General features: G+C 45.3%; 1 protein-coding gene across 1 annotated transcript in view; it reads left to right on the top strand.

The window, feature by feature from the left end:
- The window catches only part of LOC139380618 (interleukin-1 receptor accessory protein-like 1), a 332,883-nt gene that overhangs the window by 290,839 nt on the left and 14,281 nt on the right, over positions 1-27,763 (top strand). Inside the window, exon 7 of the mRNA XM_071123500.1 lies at positions 2,451-2,583. Coding sequence (XP_070979601.1) covers positions 2,451-2,583 — 133 coding nt within the window. The remainder of the gene's footprint in view (positions 1-2,450; positions 2,584-27,763) is intronic.

Here is a 27,763-nt window from a genome sequence, read left to right as displayed (position 1 = left end):
AAACCAGGATTAACTGTTGTTCCCCAGTAACGCCTACAGCCTTTTTATAATGCTGCATTAGTCTCCCACTCTCCCCTCCCTCTCTACCTCTTTCTTTCTTTCTCTCTCTCGCTCTACCCCTCCCTTTACCCTTCCCTCTCTATCCCTCATCGCCATCTCTCTCTTTCCCACCAAACACAGCAGTTTGCCCCGAGCCATGCGCAACAGTGTCTCTCCAGAGAGGCCCTATGTGATGAGCTGCTCCCCGAACATACAGCACCAATCAAAAGTTTGGACACATCTACTCATTCAAAGGTTTTTCTGTATTTGTACTATTTTCTACATTGTAGAATAATAGTGAAGACATCAAATCTATGAAATAACACATGGAATCATGTAGTAACCAAAAAAGTGTTTAACAAATTATATATCTTATATTTTATATTCTTCAAAGTAGCCACCCTTTGCCTTGATGACATCTTTGCACACTCTTGGCATTCACTCAACCAACTTCATGAGGAATAATCTTCCAACAGTCTTGAAGGAGTTCCCACATATGCTGCTTTTCCTTCACTCTGCGGTCCAACTCATCCCAGACCATCTCAATTGGGTTGAGGTTAGGTGATTGTGGAGGCCAGGTCATCTGATGCAGCACTCAAACACTCTCCTTCTTGGTCAAATAGCCCTTACACAGTCTGAAGGTGTGTTGGGTCCTTGTCCTGTTGAAAAACAAATGATAGTCCCACTAAGCACAAACCAGATGGGATGGCGTATCGCTGCAGAATGCTGTGGTAGCCATGCTGGTTAAGTGTGGTTTGAATTCTAAATAAATAACAGACAGTGTCACCATCAAAGCACCATCACACCTCCTCCTCCATGCTTCACGGTGGGAACCACACATGAGGAGATCATCCGTTCACCTACTCTGCTTCTCACAAATACACTGCGGTTGGAACCAAAAATCTCAAATATGGACTCATCAGACCAAAGGACAGACTTCCACCGGTCTAATGTCCACTCCTTGTGTTTCTTGCCCCAAACAAGTCTCTTCTTATTGGTGTTCTTTAGTCGTGGGTTCTTCGCAGCAATTCACACAGTCTCCTCTGAACAATTGATGTTGAGATGTGTCTGTTATTCGAACACTGTGAAGCATTTTTTATCTACAATGTAGAAAATAGTACAAATAAAGAAAAACCCTGGAATGAGTGGGTGTGTCCACACTTTTGACTGGTACTGTACATACAGTGCATGTGTTGTTTACATGGAGACATGGTGGCTCAGTCAGCCTAACCACTTGCTACTGCAGTAAGCCCTCAGAGAAACACACTACATGGAATGGAAATGCAGAGTGGGGGGAGAGAGGGAGGAGAGAGAGAGCTTCATGTATTGAATTAAAGGAGAAGCTCTGAGCTCTAAGCCCTGCAGTATGCATTGTGCCGTGTACAGTGTGCAGTCAGTGGTCTACACAGGATAAGCATGGAGTTTCTCCTACTGTTTTCTATTATTTAGGATGCAGATGTTTGTTTGTCATTTCTCTGTGTATACAAACAGACATTCTACACAGCATCAGAGACAAGTGTTAATGTTTCATCGTTTGGAGATTGTTTGTTTCCTTTCTCCTTGTTGTCTAGACCAGTGAGCTGATTGGATGACAATGTGTCTGAACTCTTGGGCTCACATATGAACTCACAGGACCTGAAATAGAACCAACAAGAGAAGAATACTGACTTGAGTTTTTCTAATTCAGGTATCATTGACAGAAAACAGTTACTGTCAAACCCCAAACCTACTTTTCCTCTCCTCTCTCAGATGGTGGGATTGAGTGTTTGGAAGCTCTTCAGTGCCCCCTTGTGGTGTGTGGGACTGGTATTTATTGGACCACCACTGTGTCTCCTATTCATGTTAAGATTTCCAAAACAGATGTGATGAAAAACATGGCCGAGATTTCATCAGAATGTCATTTGTTGGTTTCTACGTAAAAGTTAGCACCAAGAGTGGAATGTCTGTGAGGGGGACTGTACCAGCATGACCTTGAGTGAGAGTGTTTGTTGGGGGGCATTTTGTACTATTTGTACATAGTGAAATGTCTAGATAAGGTATTGGGTATCTAGTCTGAGCTGTGTTTCACACCTCAGGGGTTTGGTAACAGTGTTTGTGGAAGGGGCTGAAAGCATCAGACCTTTCCACCTGAACACCCTTTAGTAAAGACATCACATCTGACGTACACTCTCCCCCTGGAGGCAACGTGTGTGTGCGTGTGTGTGTGCGTGTGTGCACACCTATGTATTGTCGTCATCCCAGTCCCAATACATGACCCGAAAGCAACAAATTGACCTAGTTAGCCGTCTCTCTACCGCTAACCAGTGTGCAATACTATTCCATATCTGCTATTTCTCTACGTACAGTAGTGTACTAATTTATGTGTTGAAGGACTGAGAAGAATAACGGCGTGTCATTTCCTGTCTCCACAGGAAGTGCCCTGAACCTGACGTGCAGAGCTTTCTTCGGCTACGCAGGGGACGCCAGTCCGCTAATCTATTGGATGAAGGGAGAGAAGTTCATTGAGGACCTGGATGAGGCGAGAATCGAAGAGAGCGAAATCAAGTAAGACACATGGTTGTTTTACTCACCGCAATTCTAATGTAGTAGCAATATGGCTTAATATGTAATCATGTTGTTGTAAGTCACTCAGATACGATTAGGATCACTGAGTACATTGTAAATATGATCAGTGTGTAACATCAACCATGTATAACTACAGTAGCCTAATAAAAACACAGTACACTGTTCATATGGACATATTTACAGATACATCACACAGCAACATCCCAAAACACCATTTACCATTGGATACTATAGTAGACCAAACTATGATGTAATACTTTAAGTCCAAAACCTTTGATGAGCTATTATTTAAACTGTCATGTCTAAACGTTACCCATTCCCTTTGTAAGTGCAGACAGACAGGCAGACAAACCCAGTCTGTTGCTCCTACTGTCACTGCTCTTTCATCATCAGGCATCTCTAGCACACCAAAGACAAGTCTATCTAGTGTCTGTATGTCTGTACGCCTGTCTGGCTGTTTGCTCTAATCTAGCCGTTCATACGGATCTGTTCCTTCATGCTCTCTTCTCTGTTTCACACTCAAACACTACTGAGTCCACTGAACTCTATAGCTGTGTTTGAATACTCATACTAACTGCACTAACCATACTATTTGTGATGTAGATTGTGTATGTAGTATGCTTATTGGTCGTAGTATGGTTATAGTTAATCTGACAGTAGTTTCCTGATGTCGTACTAAATTCGGCAAAATACGAAGTATACAAACCGTGGACACTATTTCCGTGCGATTAGGACCCATAAGGCAATTCTTCAGAAAATTGGCGTGGCTTCACATTGTTTTCAGATTTGAAGAAAATTACGGAAAATATGCAGCCAAAGTCAGACGAGAACGGAAACAAATTCATTGCTTTAACTAATTATGACAAATGTTAAGAAAATGTTGAGCAATGTAAAAAAGTAATGACTTTTCAAATAAGTAACATTGCACGTTATGTTGGCTGACAATTTGTTAGCTATGCTATCCTTATGAACCGCATAGCATTACAGCAGTATGAAGCTGTATGTTAGCTAGTTACCTAACGTTAGTTGGCTACTTATACATCGAATTTGCCAGGCAGTTTATAAAAGAAAAAGTGTAATTTATTTGTTGCCAGCAGCACACCAATGCTCTGGGTAACATGAAAACAGCCTAACCAGCTCTGCTAGGGCATGTATATGTAAATGTGTCTGGAAATAGCTAGCAAGCTAGCCAACATTAGCCTGGGTGTTTGACTGCTGTTGTGAGGTCAGAACACTCTGATACCATATTTTTTTTAAAATTGAACCTTTATTTAACTAGGCAAGTCAGTTAAGAACAAATTCTTATTTACAATCACAGCCTAGTTGCCAGCCTTGTTCAGGGGCAGAACAACAGATTCTGATTTTACCTTGTCATCTCAGGGATTCAGATCCAGAAACCTTTTTGGTTACTGCCGCCCCAGGTAGCCTAGTAGACATTGGCCACTTTAATAAATGGAACACTAGTCACTTTAATAACGCCACTTTAAGAATGTTTACATTTCTCGCATTACTCATCTCATATGTATATAATGTATACTGTATCCTTCACTATCTATTCTTTACTATCGATTGCATCTTAGCCGCTCTGTCACTGCTCATCCATATATTTTATACTTATATATTCTTATCCCTTTCCTTTACTAGATTGTGTGTATTAGGTTTTGTTGTGGAATTTGTTAGATATTAGGTTTTGTTGTGGAATTGTTTGATATTACCTGTTAGATACTGCTGCCCCGTCGGATCTAGAAGCATAAGCGTTTCGCTACACTGGCAATAACGTCTTCTAACCATGTGTATGTGACCAATAACATTTGATTTGATTTAATCAACCCTACTCCTCGGCCAGAGTGTCCAGTGACGTGCTCCGAGAGTGTAACAATCTGAATTTACGTACGGACAATCTGACAACGCTTTGGATTTACGAACACAATCTGAGCGTACTCTGGCACTCCAGAATTTAATTTACGAACACACCCAAAATCGTAAAATGTCTAGCTAGTCATTTGTAATGCTAACAAGCTAGCAAGAGTTGCATAGCAACAGCATCAACAGGCGAAGCGCTAGTACACTCAACTGAAAGAATACTGTTTGTTTACAGTATACTAAAATGAGCTGATAGTACATATCAAATCAAATCAAATGTATCTATAAAGCCCTTCTTACATCAGCTGATATCTCAAAGTGCTGTACAGAAACCCAGCCTAAAACCCCAAGCAAGCAATGCAGGTGTAGAAGCACGGTGGCTAAGAAAAACTCCCTAGAAAGGCCAGAACCTAGGAAGAAACCTAGAGAGGAACTATGAGGGGTGGCCAGTCCTCTTCTGGCTGTGCCAGGTGGAGATTATAACAGAACATGGACAAGATGTTCAAATGTTTATGGATGACCAGCAGGGTCAAATAATAATAATCACAGTGGTTGTCGAGGGTGCAACAGGTCAGCACCACAGGAGTAAATGTCAGTTGGCTTTTCATAGCCGATCATTCAGAGTATCTCATCCACTCCTGCTGTCTCTAGAGAGTTGAAAACAGCAGGTCTAGGACAGGTAGCACGTCCTGTGAACAGGTCAGGGTTCCATAGCCGCAGGCAGAACAGCTGAAACAGGAGCAGCAGCACGGCCAGGTGGAGTGGGGAGAGCAAGGAGTCATCAGGCGAGGCAGTCCCGAGGTATGGTCCTAGGGCTCAGGTCCTCCGAAAGAAAGAAAGAAAGAAAGAAAGAAAGAAATAAAGAGAGAAAGAGAGAATTAGAGAGAGCATACTTAAATTCACACAGGTCACCGAATAAGACAGGAGAAATACTCCAGATATAACAGACTGACCCTAGCCCCCCAACACATAAACTACTGCAGCATAAATACTGGCGCCTGAGACAGGGGGGGTCGGGAGACACTGTGGCCCCATCTGACGATACCCCCGGACAGGGCCAAACAGGCAGGGTATAACCCCACCCACTTTACCAAAGCACAGCCCCCACACCACTAGAGGGATATCTTCAACTACCAACTTACCATCCTGAGACAAGGCCAAGTATAGCCCACAAAGATCTCCACCACGGCACAACCCAAGGGGGCGCGCCAACCCAGACAGGAAGATCACTTCAGTGACTCACCCACTCAAGTGACGCACCCCTCCTAGGTACGGCATGGAAGAGCACCAGTAAGCCAGTGACTCAGCCTCTGTAATAGGGTTAGAGGCAGAGAATCCCAGTGGAGAAAGGAGAACCGGCCGGGCAGAGACAGCAAGGCTGGGAAGACTGAATCTGCAATAGGTAAGCAGCTTGGTTTGAAGAAATCAACTGTGGGAGCAATTATTAGGAAATGGAAGACATACAAGACCACTGATAATCTCCCTCGATCTGGGGCTCCACGCAAGATCTCACCCCGTGGGGTCAAAATGATCACAAGAACGGTGAGCAAAAATCCCAGAACCACACGGGGGGACCTAGTGAATGACCTGCAGAGAGCTGGGACCAAAGTAACAAAGCCTACCATCAGTAACACACTATGCCGCCAGGGACTCAAATCCTGCAGTGCCAGACGTGTCCCCCTGCTTAAGCCAGTACATGCCCAGGCCTGTCTGAAGTTAGCTAGAGAGCATTTGGATGATCCAGAAGAAGATTCGGAGAATGTCATATGGTCAGATGAAACCAAAATAAAACTTTTTGGTAAAAACTCAACTCGTCGTGTTTGGAGGACAAAGAATGCTGAGTTGCATCCAAATAACACCATAGCTACTGTGAAGCATGGGGGTGGAAACATCATGCTTTGGGGCTGTTTTTCTGCAAAGGGACCAGGACGAATGATCCATGTAAAGGAAAGAATGAATGGGGCCATGTATCGTGAGATTTTGAGTGAAAACCTCCTTCCATCAGCAAGGGCATTGAAGATGAAACGTGGCTGGGTCTTTCAGCATGACAATGATCCCAAACACACCGCCCGGGCAACGAAGGAGGGGCTTCGTAAGAAGCATTTTAAGGTCCTGGAGTGGCCTAGCCAGTCTCCAGATCTCAACCCCATAGAAAATCTTTGGAGGGAGTTGAAAGTCCGTGTTTCCCAGTAACAGCCCCAAAACATCACTGCTCTAGAGGAGATCTGCATGGAGGAATGGGCCAAAATACCAGCAACAGTGTGTGAAAACCTTGTGAAGACTTACAGAAAACATTTGACCTCCGTCATTACCAACAAAGGGTATTGAGAGAAACTTTTGTTATTGACCAAATACTTATTTTCCACCATAATTTGCAAATAAATTCACTATCTGGAATTTTTTGCCCCACTGTAGATACATTTTTCTGCATAATTTTTGGACAGAAAGTTTCTGATTTTTGCAATGTTACGTAGATGGAAAAAAGCTGTCCTTGAAACAGTCTTGATATGTTCGTCAAAAGAGAGATCAGGGTCCAGTGTAATGCCAAGGTCTTTCACAGTTTGTCAGATTCAACAGAACATCTCTTTGTTTCTTGGGACCTAGAACAAGGATCTCTGTTTGTCCGAGTTTAAAAGTAGAACATTTGCAGCCATCCACTTCCTTATGTCTGAAACACAGGCTTCCAGCAAGGGCGATTTTGGGGCTTCACCATGTTTCTTTTTTTTTGGAAGACTTCCAGTTTGTTGTGGCGCCATTTCCTTTCCAATTTTTTGTAAGCTTGCTTCAGAGCTCGGGTGTTTTCTATATACCAGGGAGCTAGTTTCTTATGACACATATTTTTTGTTTTTAGGGGTGCGACTGCATCGAGGCTATTGCACAAGGTTAAATTGAGTTCCTCAGTTAGGTGGTTAACTGATTTTTGTACTCTGACGTCCTTTGGTAGCCAGAGGGAGTCTGGAAGGGCATCTAGGAATATTTGGGTTGTCTGAAAATTTATAGCACGATTTTTGATGATCCTTGGTTGGGGTGTGAGCAGATTATTTGTTGCGATTGCAAACGTAATAAAATGGTGTTCCGATAGTCCAGGATTATGAAGAAAAACATTAGTATCCACAACATTTATTCCACGGGACAAAACTAGGTCCAGAGTATGACTGTGGCAGTGAGTAGGTCCGGAGACATGTTGGACAAAACCCACTGAGTCGATGATGGCTCCGAAAGCCTTTTGGAGTGGGTCTGTGGACTTTTCCATGTGAATATTAAAGTCACCAAAAATTTGAATATTATCTGCCATGACTACAAGGTCTGATAGGAATTCAAGGAACTCGGTGAGTAACGCTGTATATGGCCCAGGAGGCCTCTAAGCAGTAGCTATAAGAAGTGATTGAGTAGGCTGCATAGATTCAAAACAAGTCAAATCAAAGTTTATTTGTCACATGCGCTAGCTACAACAGGTGTAGTAGACCTTACAGTGAAATGCTTACTTACAGGCTCTAACCAATAGTGCAAAAAATGTATTAGGTGAATAATAGGTAGGTAAAGAAATAAAACAACAGTATATACAGACAGGCTATATACAGTAGCAAGGCTATAAAAGTAGCGAGACTACATACAGACACTGGTTAGTCAGGCTGATTGAGGTAGTATGTACATGTAGATATGGTTAAAGTGACTATGCATATATGATGAACAGAGTGTAGCAGTAGCGTTAAATTGGGGATGGCGGGTGGTGGGTTGGACACAATGCAGATAGCCTGATTAGCCAATGTGCCCAATTGAGGTAGTATGTACATGAATGTATAGTTAAAGTGACTATGCATATATGATAAACAGAGAGTAGCAGCAGCGTAAAAAGAGGGGTTGGGGGGGTCACACAATGCAAATAGTCCGGGTAGCCATTTGATTACCTGTTCAGGATTCTTATGGCTTGGGGGTAAAAACTGTTGAGAAGTATTTTTGTCCTAGACTTGGCACTCCAGTACCGCTTGCCATGCGGTAGTAGAGAGAACATTCTATGACTGGGGTGAATGGGGTCTTTGACAATTTTTAGGGCCTTCCTCTGACACCGCCTGGTGTAGAGGTCCACGATGGCAGGCAGCTTAGCCCCAGTGATGTACCGGTCCGTTCGCACTACCCTCTGTAGTGCCTTGCGGTCAGAGGACGAGCAATTGCCGTACCAGGCAGTGATGCAACCAGGATGCTCTCGATGTTGCAGCTCTAGAACCTTTTGAGGATCTCAGGACCCATGCCAAATCTTTTTGTTGCAAGAGGGGGAATAGGCTTTGTCGTGCACTCTTCACGACTGTCTTGGTGTGTTTGGATCATGTTAGTTTGTTGGTGATGTGGATGCCAAGGAACTTGAAGCTCTCAATCTGCTCCACTACAGCCCCGTCGATGAGAATGGGTGCGTGCTCGGTCCTCCTTTTCCTGCCATCCACAATAATCTCCTTAGTCTTGGTTACGTTGAGGGATAGGTTGTTATTCTGGCACCACCTGGCCAGGTCTCTGACATCCTAATCTATAGGGTGTCTCGTCGTTGTCGGTAATCAGGCCTACCACTGTTGTGTCGTCTGCAAACTTAATGATGGTGTTGGAGTCATGCCTGGCCATGCAGTCGTGGGTGAACAGGGAGTACAGGAGGGGACTGAGCACGCACCCCTGGGGAGCTCCAGTGTTGAGGATCAGCGTGGCAGATGTGTTGCTACCTACCCTCACCACCTGGGGGGCGGCCCGTCAGGAAGTCCAGGATCCAGTTGCAGAGGTGTTAGGTCCCAGGATCCTTAGCTTAGTGATGACTAGATGCTCAAAAGACGAAAACGTCTTGTTTTTTTTGTAAATTAAAATTTGCTATCATAAATGTTAGCAACACCTCAGCCTTTGCGTGATGCATGGGGGGTATGGTTACTAGTGTAACCAGGAGGCGAGGCCTCATTTAACACAGTAAATTCATCAGGCTTAAACCATGTTTCAGTCAGGCCAATCACATCAAGATTATGATCAGTGATTCGTTCATTGACTATAACTGCCTTGGAAGTGAGGGATCTAACATTAAGTAGCCCTATTTGGAGTCCATCACTCCTCAACAGGCCAGGCTTGGTCCTGTTTGTGGGTGAGTCCCAGAAAGAGGGCCAATTATCGAGGGGCAGAAAACAGTTTTCAGACTCTACTGTAGAGCTCATCTGTCACGTTCTGACCTTAGCTCCTTTTTTAAATCAAATCAAATCAAATCAAATTGTATTTGTCACATACACATGGTTAGCAGATGTTAATGCGAGTGTAGCGAAATGCTTGTGCTTCTAGTTCCGACAATGCAGTAATAACCAACAAGTAATCTAACTAACAATTCCAAAACTACTGTCTTATACACAGTGTAAGGGGATAAAGAATATGTACATAAAGATATATGAATGAGTGATGGTACAGAGCAGCATAGGCAAGATACAGTAGATGGTATCGAGTACAGTATATACATATGAGATGAGTATGTAAACAAAGTGGCATAGTTAAAGTGGCTAGTGATACATGTATTACATAAAGATGCAGTAGATGATATAGAGTACAGTATATACGTATACATATGAGATGAATAATGTAGGGTATGTAAACATTATATTAGGTAGCATTGTTTGAAGTGGCTAGTGATATATTTTACATCATTTCCCATCAATTCCAATTATTAAAGTGGCTGGAGTTGAGTCAGTGTGTTGGCAGCAGCCACTCAATGTTAGTGGTGGCTGTTTAACAGTCTGATGGCCTTGAGATAGAAGCTGTTTTTCAGTCTCTCGGTCCCAGCTTTGATGCACCTGTACTGACCTCGCCTTCTGGATGATAGCGGGGTGAACAGGCAGTGGCTCGGGTGGTTGTTGTCCTTGATGATCTTTATGGCCTTCCTGTAACATCGGGTAGTGTAGGTGTCCTGGAGGGCAGGTAGTTTACCCCCGGTGATGCGTTGTGCAGACCTCACTACCCTCTGGAGAGCCTTACGGTTGTGGGCGGAGCAGTTGCCGTACCAGGCGGTGATACAGCCCGCCAGGATGCTCTCGATTGTGCATCTGTAGAAGTTTGTGAGTGCTTTTGGTGACAAGCCGAATTTCTTCAGCCTCCTGAGGTTGAAGAGGCGCTGCTGCACCTTCTTCACGATGCTGTCTGTGTGAGTGGACCAATTCAGTTTGTCTGTGATGTGTATGCCGAGGAACTTAATTAAAACTTACTACCCTCTCCACTACTGTTCCATCGATGTGGATAGGGGGGTGTTCCCTCTGCTGTTTCCTGAAGTTCACAATCATCTCCTTAGTTTTGTTGACGTTGAGTGTGAGGTTATTTTCCTGACACCACACTCCGAGGGCCCTCACCTCCTCCCTGTAGGCCGTGTCGTCGTTGTTGGTAATCAAGCCCACCACTGTTGTGTCGTAAACACACCGGCCAGCTGGTCTGCGCATGCTCTGAGGGCGCGGCTGGGGATGCCGACTGGGCCTGCAGCCTTGCGAGGGTTAACACGTTTAAATGTTTTACTCACCTCGGCTGCAGTGAAGGAGAGTCCGCATGTTTTCGTTGCAGGCCGTGTCAGTGGCACTGTATTTTCCATCAAAGCAGGCAAAAAAGTTTTTTAGTCTGCCTGGGTGGCAAGACTGGGCTGGTTTTCTTCTTGTAATCCGTGATTGACTGTAGACCCTGCCACATACCTCTTGTGTCTGAGCCGTTGAATTGAGATTCTGCTTTGTCTCTATACTGACGCTTAGCTTGTTTGATAGCCTTTCGGAGGGAATAGCTGCACTGTTTGTATTCGGTCATGTTACCAGTCACCTTGCCCTGATTAAAAGCAGTGGTTCGCGCTTTCAGTTTCAAGCGAATGCTGCCATCAATCCACGGTTTCTGGTTAGGGAATGTTTTAATCGTTGCTATGGGAACGACATCTTCAACGCACGTTCTAATGAACTCGCACACCGAATCAGCGTATTCGTCAATGTTGTTATTTGACGCAATACGAAACATATCCCAGTCCACGTGATGGAAGCAGTCTTGGAGTGTGGAATCAGCTTGGTCGGACCAGCGTTGGACAGACCTCAGCGTGGGAGCTTCTTGTTTTAGTTTCTGTCTGTAGGCAGGGATCAGCAAAATGGAGTCGTGTCAGCTTTTCCGAAAGGAGGGCGGGGCAGGGCCTTATATGCGTCGCGGAAGTTAGAATAACAATGATCCAAGGTTTTTCCAGTCCTGTTTGCGCAATCGATATGCTGATACAATTTAGGGAGTCTTGTTTTCAGATTAGCCTTGTTAAAATCCCCAGCTACAATGAATGCAGCCTCAGGATGTATGGATTTCAGTTTGCAAAGAGTCAAATAAAGTTTGTTCAGAGCCATCGATGTGTCTGCTTGGGGGGGAATATATACGGCTGTGATTATAATCGAAGAGAATTCTCTTGGTAGATAATGCGGTCGACATTTGATTGTGAGGAATTCTAAATCAGGTGAACAGAAGGATTTGAGTTCCTGTATGTTTCTGTGATCACACCACGTCTCGTTAGCCATAAGGCATATGCCCCCGCACCTCTTCTTACCAGAAAGATGTTTGTTTCTGTCGGCGCGATGCGTTGAGAAACCCGCTGGCTGCACCGCCTCCAATAGCGTCTCTCGAGTGAGCCATGTTTCCGTGAAGCAAAGAACGTTACAGTATTTGATGTCCCTCTGGAATGCTACCCTTGCTCGGATTTCATCAACCTTGTTGTCAAGAGACTGGACATTGGCGAGAAGAACGCTAGGGAGTGGTGCACAATGTGCCCGTCTCCGGAGTCTGACCAGAAGACCGCCTCGGGAGGAGATTTTGGACGGCAAGGGACCCTGGGCACAGGCTGGGGAATATCGCCGCCCCAAGGAAGAACTGGAGGCAGCGAAATCTGAGCGGCGGCGATATGAGGAGGCAGCACGGCAGCGCGACATGCAACGAGAGGCAGCCCCAAAACATTTTTTGGGGGAGGCACACGGGGAGTGTGACAGAGTCAGGTTGGAGACCTGAGCCCACTCCTCGTGCTTACCGAAAGCAGTGTTGTACTGGTCAGGCACCGTGTTATGCAGTTAAGCGCACATTGTCGCCAGTACGCGCTCATAGCCCGGTGCACTATAGGCCAGCCCCCCGCAAGTGCCATGCGAGAGTGGGCATCCAGCCAGGGCGTATTGTGCCGGCCCAGCGTGTTTGGTCTCCGGTACACCGTTTCGGCCCAGGGTATCATGCGCTGGCTCTGCGTGCTGTGTCTCCGGGGCGCTGGGAGGGTGCAGTGCGTCCTATGCCTGCGCTCCGCCCGTGCCTGGCGAATGTGGGTATTGAGCCTAAGGGAGAGGTGCGAGTGGTATGCACCAGATCTCCAGTGCTCACCCACAGCCCGCTTCAACCTGTGCCTGCACTCTGGAGGGTCTGGGCTAAAGTGGTCATCCAGCCTGGAGGAGTGGTGCCAAGGCTGCGCACCAGGGCTCCAGTGCTCCCCCACAGCCCAGTCCATCCGGTGCCTCCTCCACGCACCAGGCCTCCTGTAGGTCTCCCCAGCCTGGTGGGTCCTGTGGCAGCCCCACGCACCAGGGTGTCTCTCCGTCTCCGTCTCCAGGCCCGAGCCGCCCATCTGTCCTGAGCTGCCAGAGCCGCCCGTCTGTCCTGAGCTGCCAGAGCCGCCCGTCTGTCCTGAGCTGCCAGAGCCGCCCGTCTGTCCTGAGCTGCCAGAGCCGCCCGTCTGTCAGGAGCTGCCAGAGCCGCCCGTCAGTCAGGAGCTGCCAGAGCCGGCCGTCAGTCAGGTGCTGCTAGAGCCGCCCTTCACTACGGTGCTGCCGGAGTCGCCCTTCACTACGGCGCTGCCGGAGTCGCCCTTCACTACGGCGCTGCCGGGGGTCGCCCTTCACTACGGCGCTGCCAGTGTCGCCGTTCTCTACGGCACTGCCAGAGTCGTCCTTCACTACGGCGCTGCCGGAGTCGTCCTTCACTACGGCGCTACCGGAGTCGTCCTTCTCTACGGCACTACCGGAGTCGTCCTTCTCTACGGCACTGCCGGAGTCGTCCTTCACTACGGCGCTGCCGGAGTCGTCCTTCACTACGGCGCTACCGGAGTCGTCCTTCACTACGGCGCTGCCGGAGTCGTCCTTCACTACGGCGCTACCGGAGTCGTCCTTCACTACGGCGCTACCGGAGTCGTCCTTCACTACGGCGCTGCCGGAGTCACCTTTCACTACGACACTGCTGGAGTCGCCCTTCACTACAGCTCTGCCGGAGTCTCCCGCCTGTCTGGCGCTGCCGGAGTCTCCCGCCTGTCTGGCGCTGCCGGAGTCTCCCGCCTGTCCGGCGCTGCCGGAGTCTCCCATCTATTCGGGGCCCGTTGCAAGGGTCCCCAGTCCGAGTTTAGCGGCGAGGGTCGCTACTCCCAAGGCGTCACTAAAGCGGGCAAAGACTATGGTGGAGTGGGGTCCAGGTCCCGCGCCAGAGGTTGTTATATTTCTATGTGTTTGGCCTAGTATGGTTCTCAATCAGAGGCATGTGTCGTTCGTTGTCTCTGATTGAGAATCATACTTAGGTAGTCTGTTTTCCCCATTTTGGTTGTGGGTGTTTATTTTCTGTTCAGTGTTTTGTTGCACCTTACAGAACTGTTTGTTTGTCGGTTTGTTGTTTTTTTAATTCAGTATTCATCTTGATTAAAGTTATTATGAATACGTACCACGCTGCACCTTGGTCCTCTCCTTCTTCCACCTACGACAACCGTGACATCATCACTCCCCCTAACTGGGAGGGGGCCAGAGACAATTACTCGATGCCGACACATCTTTCTAGCTGATTTATACGCTGAAGCTATGTTGCGCTTGGTGACCTCTGACTGTTTCATCCCAACATTGTTGGTGCCGACGTGGATAACAATACCCCTATACTCTCTACACTCGCTAGTTTTAGCTTTAGCCAGCACCATCTTCAGATTAGCCTTATACTACTATCTGTACTTACTGGTGGCACAGACGCTGTTTCATCCTTTCCTACACTGAAATTACCCTTGTCAATCGATTGCGTCTGAAGCTGGGCTTGCAGCACAGCTATCCTCACCGTAAGACGATCGTTCTCCTGTATATTATGACTACAGCGACTGCAATTAGAAGGCATCATGTTAATGTTACTACTTAGCTTCGGCTGGTGGAGGTCCTGACGAACCACGTCCAGATAAAGTGTCCGGAGTGAAAAGGTTGAATGAAAAAAGTTGAGCGAGGGAAAAACTAAAAATATAAACTGTAATTTAAAAGTAAAAACCGTAAAGTTGTCAGGTAGCAAAGTAAGGTTAGCAACAAAACACAAAACGTTTTGTATGTAGTATATACTCATTAAGTATGTACAGTTGAAGTTGTATGCTTGGGGTCGTTGTTCATTTGGAAGACCCATTTGCGACCAAGCTTTAACTTCCTGACTGACGTCTTGACATGTTTCTTCAATATATCCACATAATTTCCCTTCCTCATGATGCCATGTATTTTGTGAAGTGCACTAATCCTACAGCAAAGCAACCCCACAACATGATGCTGCCACCCCCGTGCTTCACGGTTGGGATGGTGTTCTTCGACTTGCAAGCCTCCCCCTTTTTCCTCCAAACATAATGACGGTCATTATGGCCAAACAGTTCTATTTTTGTTTCATCAGACCAGATGACATTTGCACTCCCCAAGTGCAGTTGCAAACCGTAGTCTGGCTTTTTTATGGCGTTTTTGGAGCAGTGGCTTCTTCCTTGCTGAGCGGCCTTTCAGGTTATGTCGATATAGGACTTGTTTTACTGTGGATATAGATATTTTTGTAGCATCTTCACAATGTCCTTTGCTGTTGTTCTGGGATTGATTTGCACTTTTCGCACCTAAATACATTAATCTCTAAGAGACAGAACGCGTCTTCTTCCTGAGCGTTATGACGGCTGCGTTGTACCATGGTGTTTATACTTGCACACTATTGTTTGTACGGATGAACATGGTACCTTCAGGCATTTGGAAATTTCTCCCAAGGATGAACCCAACTTGTGGAGGTCTTGGCTGATTTCTTTTGATTTTCCCATGATGTCAAGCAAAGAGGCACTGAGTTTGAAGGTAGGTATTGAAATACATCCACAGGTACACCTCCGATTGACTCAAATGATGTCAATAAGCCTATCAGAAGCTTCTAAAGCCTTAACATCATTTTCATGTTTAAATGCACAGTCAACTTGTATGTAAACTTCTGACCCAGTGCAATTGTGATACAGTGAATTATAAGTGGAGTAATCTGTCTGTAAACAATTGTTCGGTAACATGACTTGTATCATGCACAAAGTAAGTCTATCCGATTTGCCAAAACTATATCAACAAGAAATGTGTGTAGTGATTGAAAAACCAGTTTTAATGACTCCAGCCTAAGTGTATGTAAACTTCCAACATCAACTGTAGCAGTATGTAACAGTATGTTAGTATGGGTAGTCAAACACAGTTTATCTCTCTCTAAGCTGATGTTAAAACATTTAAAACAAAAGCATTTCAGCTCGTTCTCTTAATGATGTCATGCGTTTAAACAAGCCCATTTCCCATGTCTATCTCTACATTGTAACACACTGTATTTAGCTAAGACAGTCCCTTTGGGCCCCCCACTCTCTCTTTCTCTCCTTCTCCCTCTCTCTCTATGCTATAACACACTTAAAACAAGCCTGTGCCTCTCTCTCTATGCTATAACACACTTAAAACAAGCCTGTGCCTCTCTCTCTATGCTATAACACACTTAAAACAAGCCTGTGTCTCTATATCTATGTTATAACACACTTAAAACAAGCCTGTGTCTCTATATCTATGCTTTAACACACTTAAAACAAGCCTGTGTCTCTCTCGCTATGCTATAACACACTTAAAACAAGCCCGTGCCTCTCTCTCTATGCTATAACACATTCAGATGGGTCTCTTCCTCTCTCTCTCTATCTGTCTTCCTCTACCCTCCAATCAATTCAAACGAGTCCACCTTATATACCCTCTCTCTCTCTTTGCTGTAGTAACACACTTAAAACAAGTCCCTTTCCGTGTTTCTTTCCTTCCCAGTAGTGTAACATATTTAAACAAGTCCATTGGCTGGTCTGTGTGCGTGTTTCCCATTAGGCGCTGAGCGCTGTGTGTGGAGAGACTGCAGCTCTGGGGAGACGGCCTTGTCAGATAGTTAACAACCACCATTTCTCACCGTGCCTCGCCCCGCTATCGCTACCTGCTGCCGTCACCCACCCTCTCCCTCACCGCACGTAGCAGCATGCAAATGGTTTAGGAGAGGGAGAAGGAGGGAGGGCTTGTGTGTTTGTTTTGTGAGTAGAGTCAGGTAAAGAGCTCAGTTGTTTAAGGTTAGTGTAACGATTGTCTTCTTCTTCTGATGAGGAATAAGAAAGATCGGACCAATGCGCAGCGTGGTAAGTGTCAATATTTTAATTAAATAACCGAACACCGAATACAAAAGAATAAGAGAAATAAATGACAACCGAAACAGTTCTGTATGGTAAAACACAGACACAGAAAACAACTACCCACAATCATAGTGGGAAAACAGGCTGCCTAAGTATGCTTCTCAATCAGAGATAACGATCGACAGCTGCCTCTGATTGGGAACCATACCAGGCCAAACACAGAAATACATAACCTAGAATACACAACATAGAATGCCCAACCCAACTCACGCCCTGACCAAACTAAAACAGAGACATACAAAAGGATCTAAGGTGACAGTTAGTGATCACTTCCTTCCTCCATATCTCTCTCTCTAGGATCCTCTCTCTCGTCATCTGAAGGGCTATATGTGTTTAACACTTTAGACCCCAATATAATTCTAGAATGCTGCTGTAGATTACTGAGAATTTTCAAGATAAAGCTCATTTTCTCACACATTTCAAACAAACAGACATCGCTCAAAAACAAATAGGAAATTATAATTACAAGTTACTTTTAAAGAGCACAACCTCTTCTTTAATATGACACCACATTCATGTCAATAGGAATAACATGAATGTTGCCTTTTTATTTTTTATTTAAAGACACTTACTTTCAAAAAACATTTAACACTCAACACAACAAACAACCTAGAGTGTTTCAATTGCAGTACATTGGACTAAATGACTCACTCAAAATGTAGCCAGTATAGGGCTATGGTCTAAGGCACTGCACCACAACTCGGTCCACAAGCCCTAGTGCCACACTCTTGTTTCCTCTCTTCTTGCCACTATAGCCATATCACAAAGTGAATGCACAAGCTGCATTTTGAAAGCCTTAAGGGACCAGCGCCTGCTGTTTCTGGGAAGAGGCCTTTGCAGGGTCCCCCACACAATGTACACATTTATGGTGGCGATGTTGAGCATCCCCCAAAACACATACTTCTACCATTTTCTGCCTGTGCGCCCAACATTGTAATAGCTCCTCAGTTGATCAAGATGGTCAACCCTGCCCATTTTCTTATTGTAATCCATTTCAAGCTCTTGAAAGATATCCACTATATATACAAAGGTATGTGGACTCCCCTTCAAATTAGTGGATTTGGCTGTTTGAGCCACACACATTGCTGAAAGGTGTATAAAATTGAGCAACCAGCCATGCAATCTCCATAGACAAGCATTGGCAGTAGAATGGCCTTAATGAAGAGCTTAGTGACTTTCAACGTGGCACCGTCATAGGATAACACCTTTCCAACAAGTCAGTTCGGCAAATTTCTGCCCTACTAGAGCTGCCCCAGTCAACTGTAAGTGCTGTTATTGTGAAGTGGAAATGTCTAGGAGCAACAATGGCTCAGGCCATACAAGCTCACAGAATGGGACCACCGAGTTCTGAGGCGTGTAGCACGTAAAAATTGTATGTCCTCAGTTGCAACATTCACTGCCTCTGGAAGCAAAGTCAGCATAAGAACTGTTCGTCAGGAGCTTCATCATGGCCGAGCAGCCGCACACAAGCCTTAGATTGCCATGCGCAATGCCAAGCGTGGGCTGGAGTGGTGTAAAGCTCACCGCCATTGGACTCTGGAGCAGTGGAAACATGTTCTCTGAAGTGATGACTCACACTTCACCATCTGGCAATCCAACTGATGAATCTGGGTTTGGCAGTTGCCAGGAGAATGTTACCTGCCCGAATGCCGAGTGCCAACTGTAAAGTTTGGTGGAGGAGGAATAATGGTCTGGGGCTGTTTTTCATGGTTTGGGCTAGGCCCCTTAGCTCCAGTGAAGGGAAATATTAATGCTACAGAATACAATGACATTCTAGACGATTCTGTGCTTCTAACTTTGGAACGCTGACTGCAAGCCAGGCCTAATCGCCCAACATCAGTGCCCCGACCTCACTAACGCTCTTGTTGCTGAATGGAAGCAAGTCCCCACAGCAATGTTCCAACATCTAGTGGAACGCCTTCCCAGAAGATTGGAGGCTGTTATAGCAGCAAAGGAGGGACCAGCTCCATATTAATGCCCATGAATTTAGAATGAGATGTTTGACAAGCAGGTGCCCAATACTTTTGGTCATGCAGTGTGAGTTCCTACTACTTAAAAACAACTCCAAAATCCCTGCCACTGTCACTTTAGGCCCAGGCTGTGTGGTACAAGAGTGAATGCCATGAAAACAGGCTCCCCTCTCGGATGGGCTGTGCCTCTTCCCTCACTATTCCTTCTCCTCTCTCTCTTCCTCCTCCTCTCCCTCTGCTTCCTTCTCTCCCTCCACTTCCTCCTCTCCCTCTGCTTCCTACTCTCCTTCTGCTTCCTCTTCTCCTTCCTCCGCGTCCTTCTCCTCTCCCTCCTCCTATCCCTCCGCCTCCTCGCCATGTTCCTCCCCCACCACTCTCCTCTCCACTCTCCTGTTCCTCCCTCCCACCACTCTCTTCTGATTCACTCTCCTCTCTCCCACCACTCTTCTCTGATTCACTCTCCTCCTCCTGCCTCTACTCTCCTCTCGCTCCACTCCTCCATCCTTGCTCCACATCTCTATCCCTCCAATCATCTCTAACTCCTCTTCCTCCCTGCCTTTTGCTGCTGAGCCCTGAATCTCCACATCACATCCTTCTCTTTCACTGACCTAGAGGAACAGAGTATCAGAGGGAGAGGAGCAACAAATAGGATACAATAGTGGTCAGGAACACCATCTCTCTCTCTCACACACACTCTCTCTCTCTCCCTCTCACACGGTCTCTCTCTCTCTCCCTCTCACACTGTCTCTCTCTCCCTCTCACACTGCCTATCTCTACCTCTCACACTGTTTCTCTCTCCCTCACACACTGCCTCTCTCTCCCTCTCACACTGCCTCTCTCTCCCTCTCACACGCTCTCTCTACCTCTCACACTGTCTCTCTCTACCTCTCACTCTCTCTCTCTACCTCTCACACTGTCTCTCTCTCCCTCTCACACTGCCTCTCTCTATCTCTCACACTCTCTCTCTACCTCTCACACTGTCTCTCTCTCCCTCTCACACTGTCTCTCTCTCCCTCTCACACTGTCTCTCTACCTCTCACACTGTCTCTCTCTACCTCTCACACTGTCTCTCTCTACCTCTCACACTCTCTCTCTACCTTTCACACTGTCTCTCTCTCCCTCTCACACTGTCTCTCTCTACCTCTCACACTGTCTCTCTCTCCCTCTCTCACTTTCTCTGCCTCTCACACTGTCTCTCTCTACCTCTCACACTGTCTCTCTCTACATCTCACACTGTCTCTCTCTACCTCTCACACTCTCTCTCTACCTCTGACACTGTCTCTCTCTCCCTCTCACACTGTCTCTCTCTCCCTCTCACACTGCCTCTCTCTATCTCTCACACTCTCTCTCTACCTCTCACACTGTCTCTCTCTCCCTCTCACACTGTCTCTCTCTCCCTCTCACACTGTCTCTCTACCTCTCACACTGTCTCTCTCTACCTCTCACACTGTCTCTCTCTACCTCTCACACTCTCTCTCTACCTTTCACACTGTCTCTCTCTCCCTCTCACACTGTCTCTCTCTACCTCTCACACTGTCTCTCTCTCCCTCTCTCACTTTCTCTGCCTCTCACACTGTCTCTCTCTACCTCTCACACTGTCTCTCTCTACATCTCACACTGTCTCTCTCTACCTCTCACACTCTCTCTCTCTACCTCTCACACTGTCTCTCTCTCCCTCTCACACTGTCTCTCTACCTCACACTGTCTCTCTCTCCCTCTCACACTGTCTCTCTCTACCTCTCACACTCTCTCTCTACCTCTCACACTGTCTCTCTCTACCTCTCACACTGTCTCTCTCTACCTCACACTGTCTCTCTCTCCCTCTCACACTGTCTCTCTCTCCCTCTTACACTGTCTCTCTCTTCATTCCTCTCTTTATTTCTCTCAACATACACAAACTCTCTTCTTAATATGGGGTTTCCATAATAAATTGTGTGAAACAGTTACACGCCTCCTATTCCACACACACACACACACACTCTCTCTCTTTCCTCCAATCAACTCTTGCTTTCTTGCCTGACAGACTAACTACAGAGTTCGCCAATGTTAGCTGATTAGTTACAAAGCTGGGACAGTTTCCAAATGAATTGCATCGGTAGACACAGAACAAAACAAGCAACTTGTTAGCTGGGTATGTAAACAAATATCCAACTCAGCTTATGAGCGCCACTGCGCTGGCATCTTAGTCCCTAACACGACAGCTAAGCTGTCTAATAATAGGAAACCCTGGGATTATCTGCACCTAGCAAACATGACAAACCATAACCTAAGCCCAACAGATAAACATGAATTCCTCTAGGCTTCATTCTGGTGGCTAGTTAGCTGGTTGTCTTGATGTCTAGCTAGTGAAAGTGACAGCTGAGGTTGACTCTTCGTGAGCACAGGCCAAATTTACACACAACTTCTCTTGCCTGACAGACTACTGTAACTACGACAACATGGTTCTAAAGGGAGAATTATTAATAATGCAGCCAGATCTCGGATCAGTATTTTGATCATGCATTCCTTATTGTCCATGCCGCCATTACCCTAGGCCCGCTCTTACAGCCCTGATCACCATACATATCCTCAATGGGACGGACACACACACAGGGCGAGAGAGAGAGACAAGGGGTGGAAGAAGATGTATAGAAAGTAGGGGGTGATAAAGAACCTTACAGAAAACAATTTTTTGCACATGTTAAACATTATTTCACATGTGGTTTTGGAACACTTCACACGTGGTGATACACAGTATTTCACATGTGGTTTTGGAACACTTCACACGTGGTGATACACAGTATTTCACATGTGGTTTTGGAACACTTCACACGTGGTGATACACAGTATTTCACATGTGGTTTTGGAACACTTCACACGTGGTGATACACAGTATTTCACATGTGGTTTTGGAACACTTCACACGTGGTGATACACAGTATTTCACATGGTGATGCCGTGCAAACATTGAGTCATTAGGATGTCAACTGAACATCACTGTCTTTTCAATTTACATATTTGACACAAACGATTATATTGTGTATGTTTATACAGTATTTATTTTTCAGCATATTAGATTTGAACTTCTGGGTTCACAGAATGTGGATCTTGCTGCTATGCCACCATGTCTGTGTAAATAATTGATTTCACCTGTGTTCCTACACTCAGATTTCTTTTAAATACCCTCAAGAAAAACGAGTATATTTACATATGTGATTCAGGAGTATCATTAAAACAGAATAATATGCACAACCAACATTAGACAACTATACAGAAAACCCCAAAATTGCTGAGATGAATAAAGGATTTCAATGGTTATATATATATTTTTTATTTCACCTTTATTTAACCAGGTAGGCTAGTTGAGAACAAGTTCTCATTTACAACTGCGACCTGGCCAAGTTAAAGCAAAGCAGTGCGACACAAACAACAACACAGAGTTACACATGGAGTAAACAAGCATACAGTCAATAACACAATAGAAAAAAAGAAAGTCTATATACAGTGTGTGCAAATGGCGTGAGGAGGTAAGGCAATAAATAGGCCATAGTAGCGAAGTAATTACAATTTAGCAAATTAACACTGGAGTGATAGATGCAGATGATGATGTGTAAGTAGAAATATTGGTGTGCAAAAGAACAGAAAAGTAAATTAAAAACAACATGGGGATGAGGTAGGTAGATTGGATGGGCTATTTACAGATGGGCTATGTACAGCTGCAGCGATCGGTTAGCTGCTCAGATAGCTGATGTTTAAAGTTAGTAAGGGAAATATGTCTCCAGCTTCAGCGATTTTTTTCAGCGAGGAGGTGTAGGCTTTGGGGATGACCAGTAAGATATACCTGCTGGAGCGCGTGCTACGGGTGGGTGTTGTTATCGTGACCAGTGAGCTGAGATAAGGCAGAGCTTTACCTAGAATAGACTTATAGATGACCTGGAGCCAGTGGGTCTGGCGGCGAATATGTAGCGAGGGCCAGCTGATGAGAGCATACAAGTCGCAGTGGTGGGTGGTATAAGGAGCTTTGGTAACAAAACGGATGGCACTGTGATAGACTGCATCCAGTTTGCTGAGTAAAGTGTTGGAGCTATTTTGAAAATGACATCGCCGAAGTCGAGGATCGGTAGGATAGTCAGTTTTACGATGGTATGTAATGGTGACGTGTGTAAAGGAGGAGGCTTTGTTGCGAAATAGGAAGCCGATTCTAGATTTTATTTTATTTTGGATTGGAGATGTTTAATATGATTCTGGAAGGAGAGTTTACAGTCTAGCCAGACACCTAGGTATTTATAGTTGTCCACATATTCTAGGTCGGAACCATCCAGGGTGGTGATGCTAGTCGGGCGGGCAGGCGGGTGAGGGCAGCGAAAGGTTGAAAAGCATGCATTTAGTTTTACTAGCGTTTAAGAGCAGTTGGAGACCACGGAAGGAGTGTTGTATGGCATTGAAGCTCGTTTGGAGGTTTGTTAACACAGTATCCAAAGAAGGGCCAGATGTATACCGAATGGTGTCGTCTGCATTAGAGGTGGATCAGGGAATCAGCCGCAGCAAGAGTGACATCTTTGATATATACAGAGAAAAGATTTGGCCCGAGATTTGAACCCTGTGGTACCCCCATAGGCCCTCTGATTTGACACACTGAACTCTGTCTGAGAAATAGTTGGTGAACCAGGCGAGACAGTCATTTGAGAAACCAAGGCTGTTGAGTCTGCCGATAAGAATGTGGTGATTGACAGAGTCGAAAGCCTTGGCCAGGTCGATGAAGACGGCTGCACAGTACTGTATTTTATCGATGGCGTTTATGATATCATTTAGTACCTTGAGCGTGGCTGAGGTGTACCCATGACCAGCTCGGAAACCGGATTGCACAGCAGAGAAGGTACGGTGGGATTCGAAATGTTCAGTGATCTGTTTATTAACTTGGCTTTCGAAGACTTTAGAAAGGCAGGGCAGGATGGTAATAGGTCTGAAACAGTTTGGTCTCGAGTGTCATCCCCTTTGAAGAGGGGGATGACCGCGACAGCTTTCCAATCTTTAGGTATGTCAAACGATACGAAAGAGAGGTTGAAGAGACTGGTAATACGGTTTGTAACAATTGCGACGGATAATTTAGAAAGAGAGGGTCCAGGTTGTCTAGCCCAACTAATTTTTACGGGTCCAGGTTTTGCAGCTCTTTTTAGAACATCATCATTCTGGATTTGGATGAAGGAGAAGCTGGGGAGGCTTGGGCAAGTAGCTGCGGGGGGTGTGGAACTGTTGGCGGGGTTGGGGAAGCCAGGAGGAAAGCATGGTCAGCCATAGAGGAGGGAGGAGGTGCTCTAATTCTCCATGGACTTTACAGTGTCCCAAAACCTTTTGGAGCTTCAGGATGCAAATTTCTGTTTGAAAAAGCTAACCTTTGCTTTCCTGACTGACTGCGTGTATTGGTTCCTAACTTCCCTGAAAAGTTGCGTATCGCGAGAACTATTCGATGCTGTTGCAGTCCGCCACAGGATGTTTTTGTGCTGGTCGAGGGCAGTCAGGTCTGGAGTGAACCAAGGGCCATATCTGTTCTTAGTTCTACATTTTTTGAAAGAGTCATGCTTATTTAAGATGGTGAGGAAATTACTTTTAAAGAACGTCTAGGCATCCTCGACTGACGGGATGAGGTAAATATCCTTCCAGGATACCCGGGACAGTCGATTAGAAAGGCCTGCTCGCAGAAGTGTTTTAGGGTGTGTTTGACAGTGATGAGGGGTGGTAGTTTCACCGCGGACCCATAGTGGATGCAGGCAATGTGGCAGTGATCGCTGAAATCCTGATTGAAAACAACAGAGGGGTATTAGCAGGTCAAGTTGGTCAGGATAGTATCTATGAGGGTGCCCATGTTTATGGATTTAGGGCTTACCTGGTGGGTTCGTTGATAATTTGTGTGAGATCGAGGGCATCTAGTTTAGATTGTAGGACTGCCGGGGTGTTAAGCATATCCCAGTTTAGGTCACCTAACAGAACGAACTCTGAAGATAGATGGTGGGCAATCAATTCACATACAGTGTCCAGGGCACAGCTGGGAGCTAGGGGGGTCTATAACAGGTGGCAACAGTGAGAGACTTATTTCTGGAGAGATTAGTTTTTTAAATTAGAAGCTCGAACTGTTTGGACATAGACCTGGAAAGTATGGCAAAACTTTGCAGGCTGTCTCTGTAGTAGATTGCAACTCCTCCCACTTTGGCAATGATGAGAGAATAGTCAGATTAACTGATAAGTAAAATAGCAGTGCAGATAGCACTCTTTTGCTAAGTGCAAAGATGTATTGTAGGTGATCAATCTGTAGACTTCTGAGAATGCTACAGACTTTTTGGTACAGCAGAAAGATCAGCGTCCCCAAAATGTAGAGGTTGTGAGTTCAAATCCCTGGGGTAGTTATATCGAAAAGCCAACACTAAGTGATCATGTTTGTTGACACTATTTTTGCTGAACAGCGTTCCACTAACCTTAAAACCCCCATACCATTCCATTCCAAACATGTGAAATGGGTGGTGGCAGGTAGCCTAGCAGTTAAGAGTGTTGGGCCAGTATTCAAAAGGTTGCTGGTTTGAATCTCTAGGTGAATAATCTGTCAATGTGCCCTTGTGCAAGGCACCTAACGCTAGTTCCTCTGGATAAGAGCTTCTGCTAAATGACAAAAATGTTCATTTTTAGTTAATTAAGCTGTTTTCACATGTTGAGACACACAGAAAGAAACACGTGAGGTCAGTTGTTCACGTGAGACCATATGGTCACGTGAATTTCACATACAGTGTCAAGAAAAAGTATGTGAACCCTCTGGAATTATCAGGATTTCTGCATTAAACCACTCTCGAGGTCATGACACAGCATTTAAATTGGGTTGAGGTCAGGACTCCAGAAGGCGTATTTTCCTCTGTTGTCAATTGGTGGACAGATAGTCTTACATTCTCCTGCAAAATGTCTTGATAAACTTGGGAATTTATTATGATAGTAAGCTGTCCAGGCCCTGAGGCAGCAAAGCAGCCCCAAACCATGATGCTCCCTCCACCATACTTTACAGTTGGGAAGAGGCTTTGATGTTGGTGTGCTGTGCCTTTTTTTCTCCTCACATAGTGTTGTGTGTTCCTTCCAAACAACTCAACTTTAGTTTAATCTGTCCACAGACTATTTTGCCAGAGCGCTGTGGAACATCCTGGTGCTCTTATGCGAACTTCAGACGTTCAGCAATATTTTTTGGGGACAGCAGTGGTTTCTTCCATGGTGTCCTCATGAACACCATTCTTGTTTAATGTTTTACATATCATAGACTCGTCAACAGAGATGTTAGCATGTTCCAGAGATTTCTGTAAGTCTTTAGCTGACACTCTAGGAGTCTCCTTAACCTCTTTGAGCATTCTGCACTGTGCTCTTGCAGTCGTCTTTGCAGGGACTCCTAGGGAGAGTAGCAACAGAGTGCTGACTCCATTTATAGACAATGTGTCTTACCGTGGACTGATGAACATCAAGGCTTTTAGAGATACTTTTGTTACCCTTTCCAGCTTTATGCAAGTCCTTAGGTCTTCTGAGATCGTTTTTGTTTGAGGCATGGTTCACATCAGGCAATGCTTCTTGGGAATAGCAAACTTACATTTTGTGAGTGTTTTTTATAGGGCAAGGCAGCTCTAACCAACATCTCCAATCTCGTCTCATTGATTGGACTCCAGGTTAGCTGACTCCTGACTCCAATTAACAAAGGAATTACGTACTTTTAGTATAGTTCAGTGTGTCAACTGCATGTAGTTTCATGTTGCTTTTACATGTTGACACGTTATCACATTACAGTTTTTTTCGATTGCTAAACGACAGTGGACACAACTGGAGTCACATGTGCAAAACTCTAACTACAGTCTGCACAGCAGCAGTTCATGTGGACCAAACTCTAGTTCGTTTTTCATTGCTTGAACACAGTTTTCAAAACTCTACACACTTATCCCATGACTTTAACCACAACCTGCACAGCACTGTGGATTTACAGCACTTTGTTCAAATGCTAACACACTGCTGTCAAAACTGTGAACCACCCATTCAAAACGGAATAGATTTCAGCCTTGTGCCTTTCAAACACTGCTGATTGCAATTTCAGCTGAAAGGCTAAGCAGGTGTCTTGTTTTAGACTTGTTAGTGAACACACACACATATTACAGTATATATAGGTAGAGCTCAGAAAGACTCATTTTGGAAATGGAACAAGGAAGATAGGTTCGTGGAGGGAGAAGGGTGGCAGGGAGAGGGCGGATGCGTGGAGGAAGACAAAGAAGACAAAGAGCTGTTATTTCAGATGAAATAAGGGCTACACTTATAGACCATGTCGTGAACCATGGTCTCTCATTGAGAGAGGCAGGGTTGAGGGTGCAACCCAATCTGCAAAGATCCACAGTGGCATCTGTAATGCGAATTTTCCATCATGCAAACAGGTGAGAGTTACATCCTTACAGTAAATGAAAACATTACAGGAATCTATTTTGTATTGCAATTATAGAATATTTACACAGATATATATTACAGTAAGTTTGACTGTAAAATATATTTTTACAACAGGACCCAAAGGCTGCCCCCAACAGGGGGAAGAGGAAAAATATTTTCAGATGCGCAGGAAAATGCTATTGTTGACATGGTTGTTGTAAAACAATGCAATAAAACTGCGGGAGATTCAAGATAGAGTGCTGGCTGATAATGATATATTTGAAAATGTTAATTCTGTCAGCACAACAACTATTGCTCGAGTCCTAAAGAAACACCAAGTTACAATGAAACAGTTATACACTGTACCGTTCGAGAGAAACAGTGAACGGGTAAAAGAGCAAAGATACCAATATGTCCAGGTAAGACGTCTGAGGTTACGTACACAGCTATACAA

This window comes from Oncorhynchus clarkii, chromosome 22, assembly GCF_045791955.1.
Source record: "Oncorhynchus clarkii lewisi isolate Uvic-CL-2024 chromosome 22, UVic_Ocla_1.0, whole genome shotgun sequence".
Taxonomy (NCBI): domain Eukaryota; kingdom Metazoa; phylum Chordata; class Actinopteri; order Salmoniformes; family Salmonidae; genus Oncorhynchus; species Oncorhynchus clarkii.
This window is presented reverse-complemented; position numbering and strand designations above follow the sequence as displayed.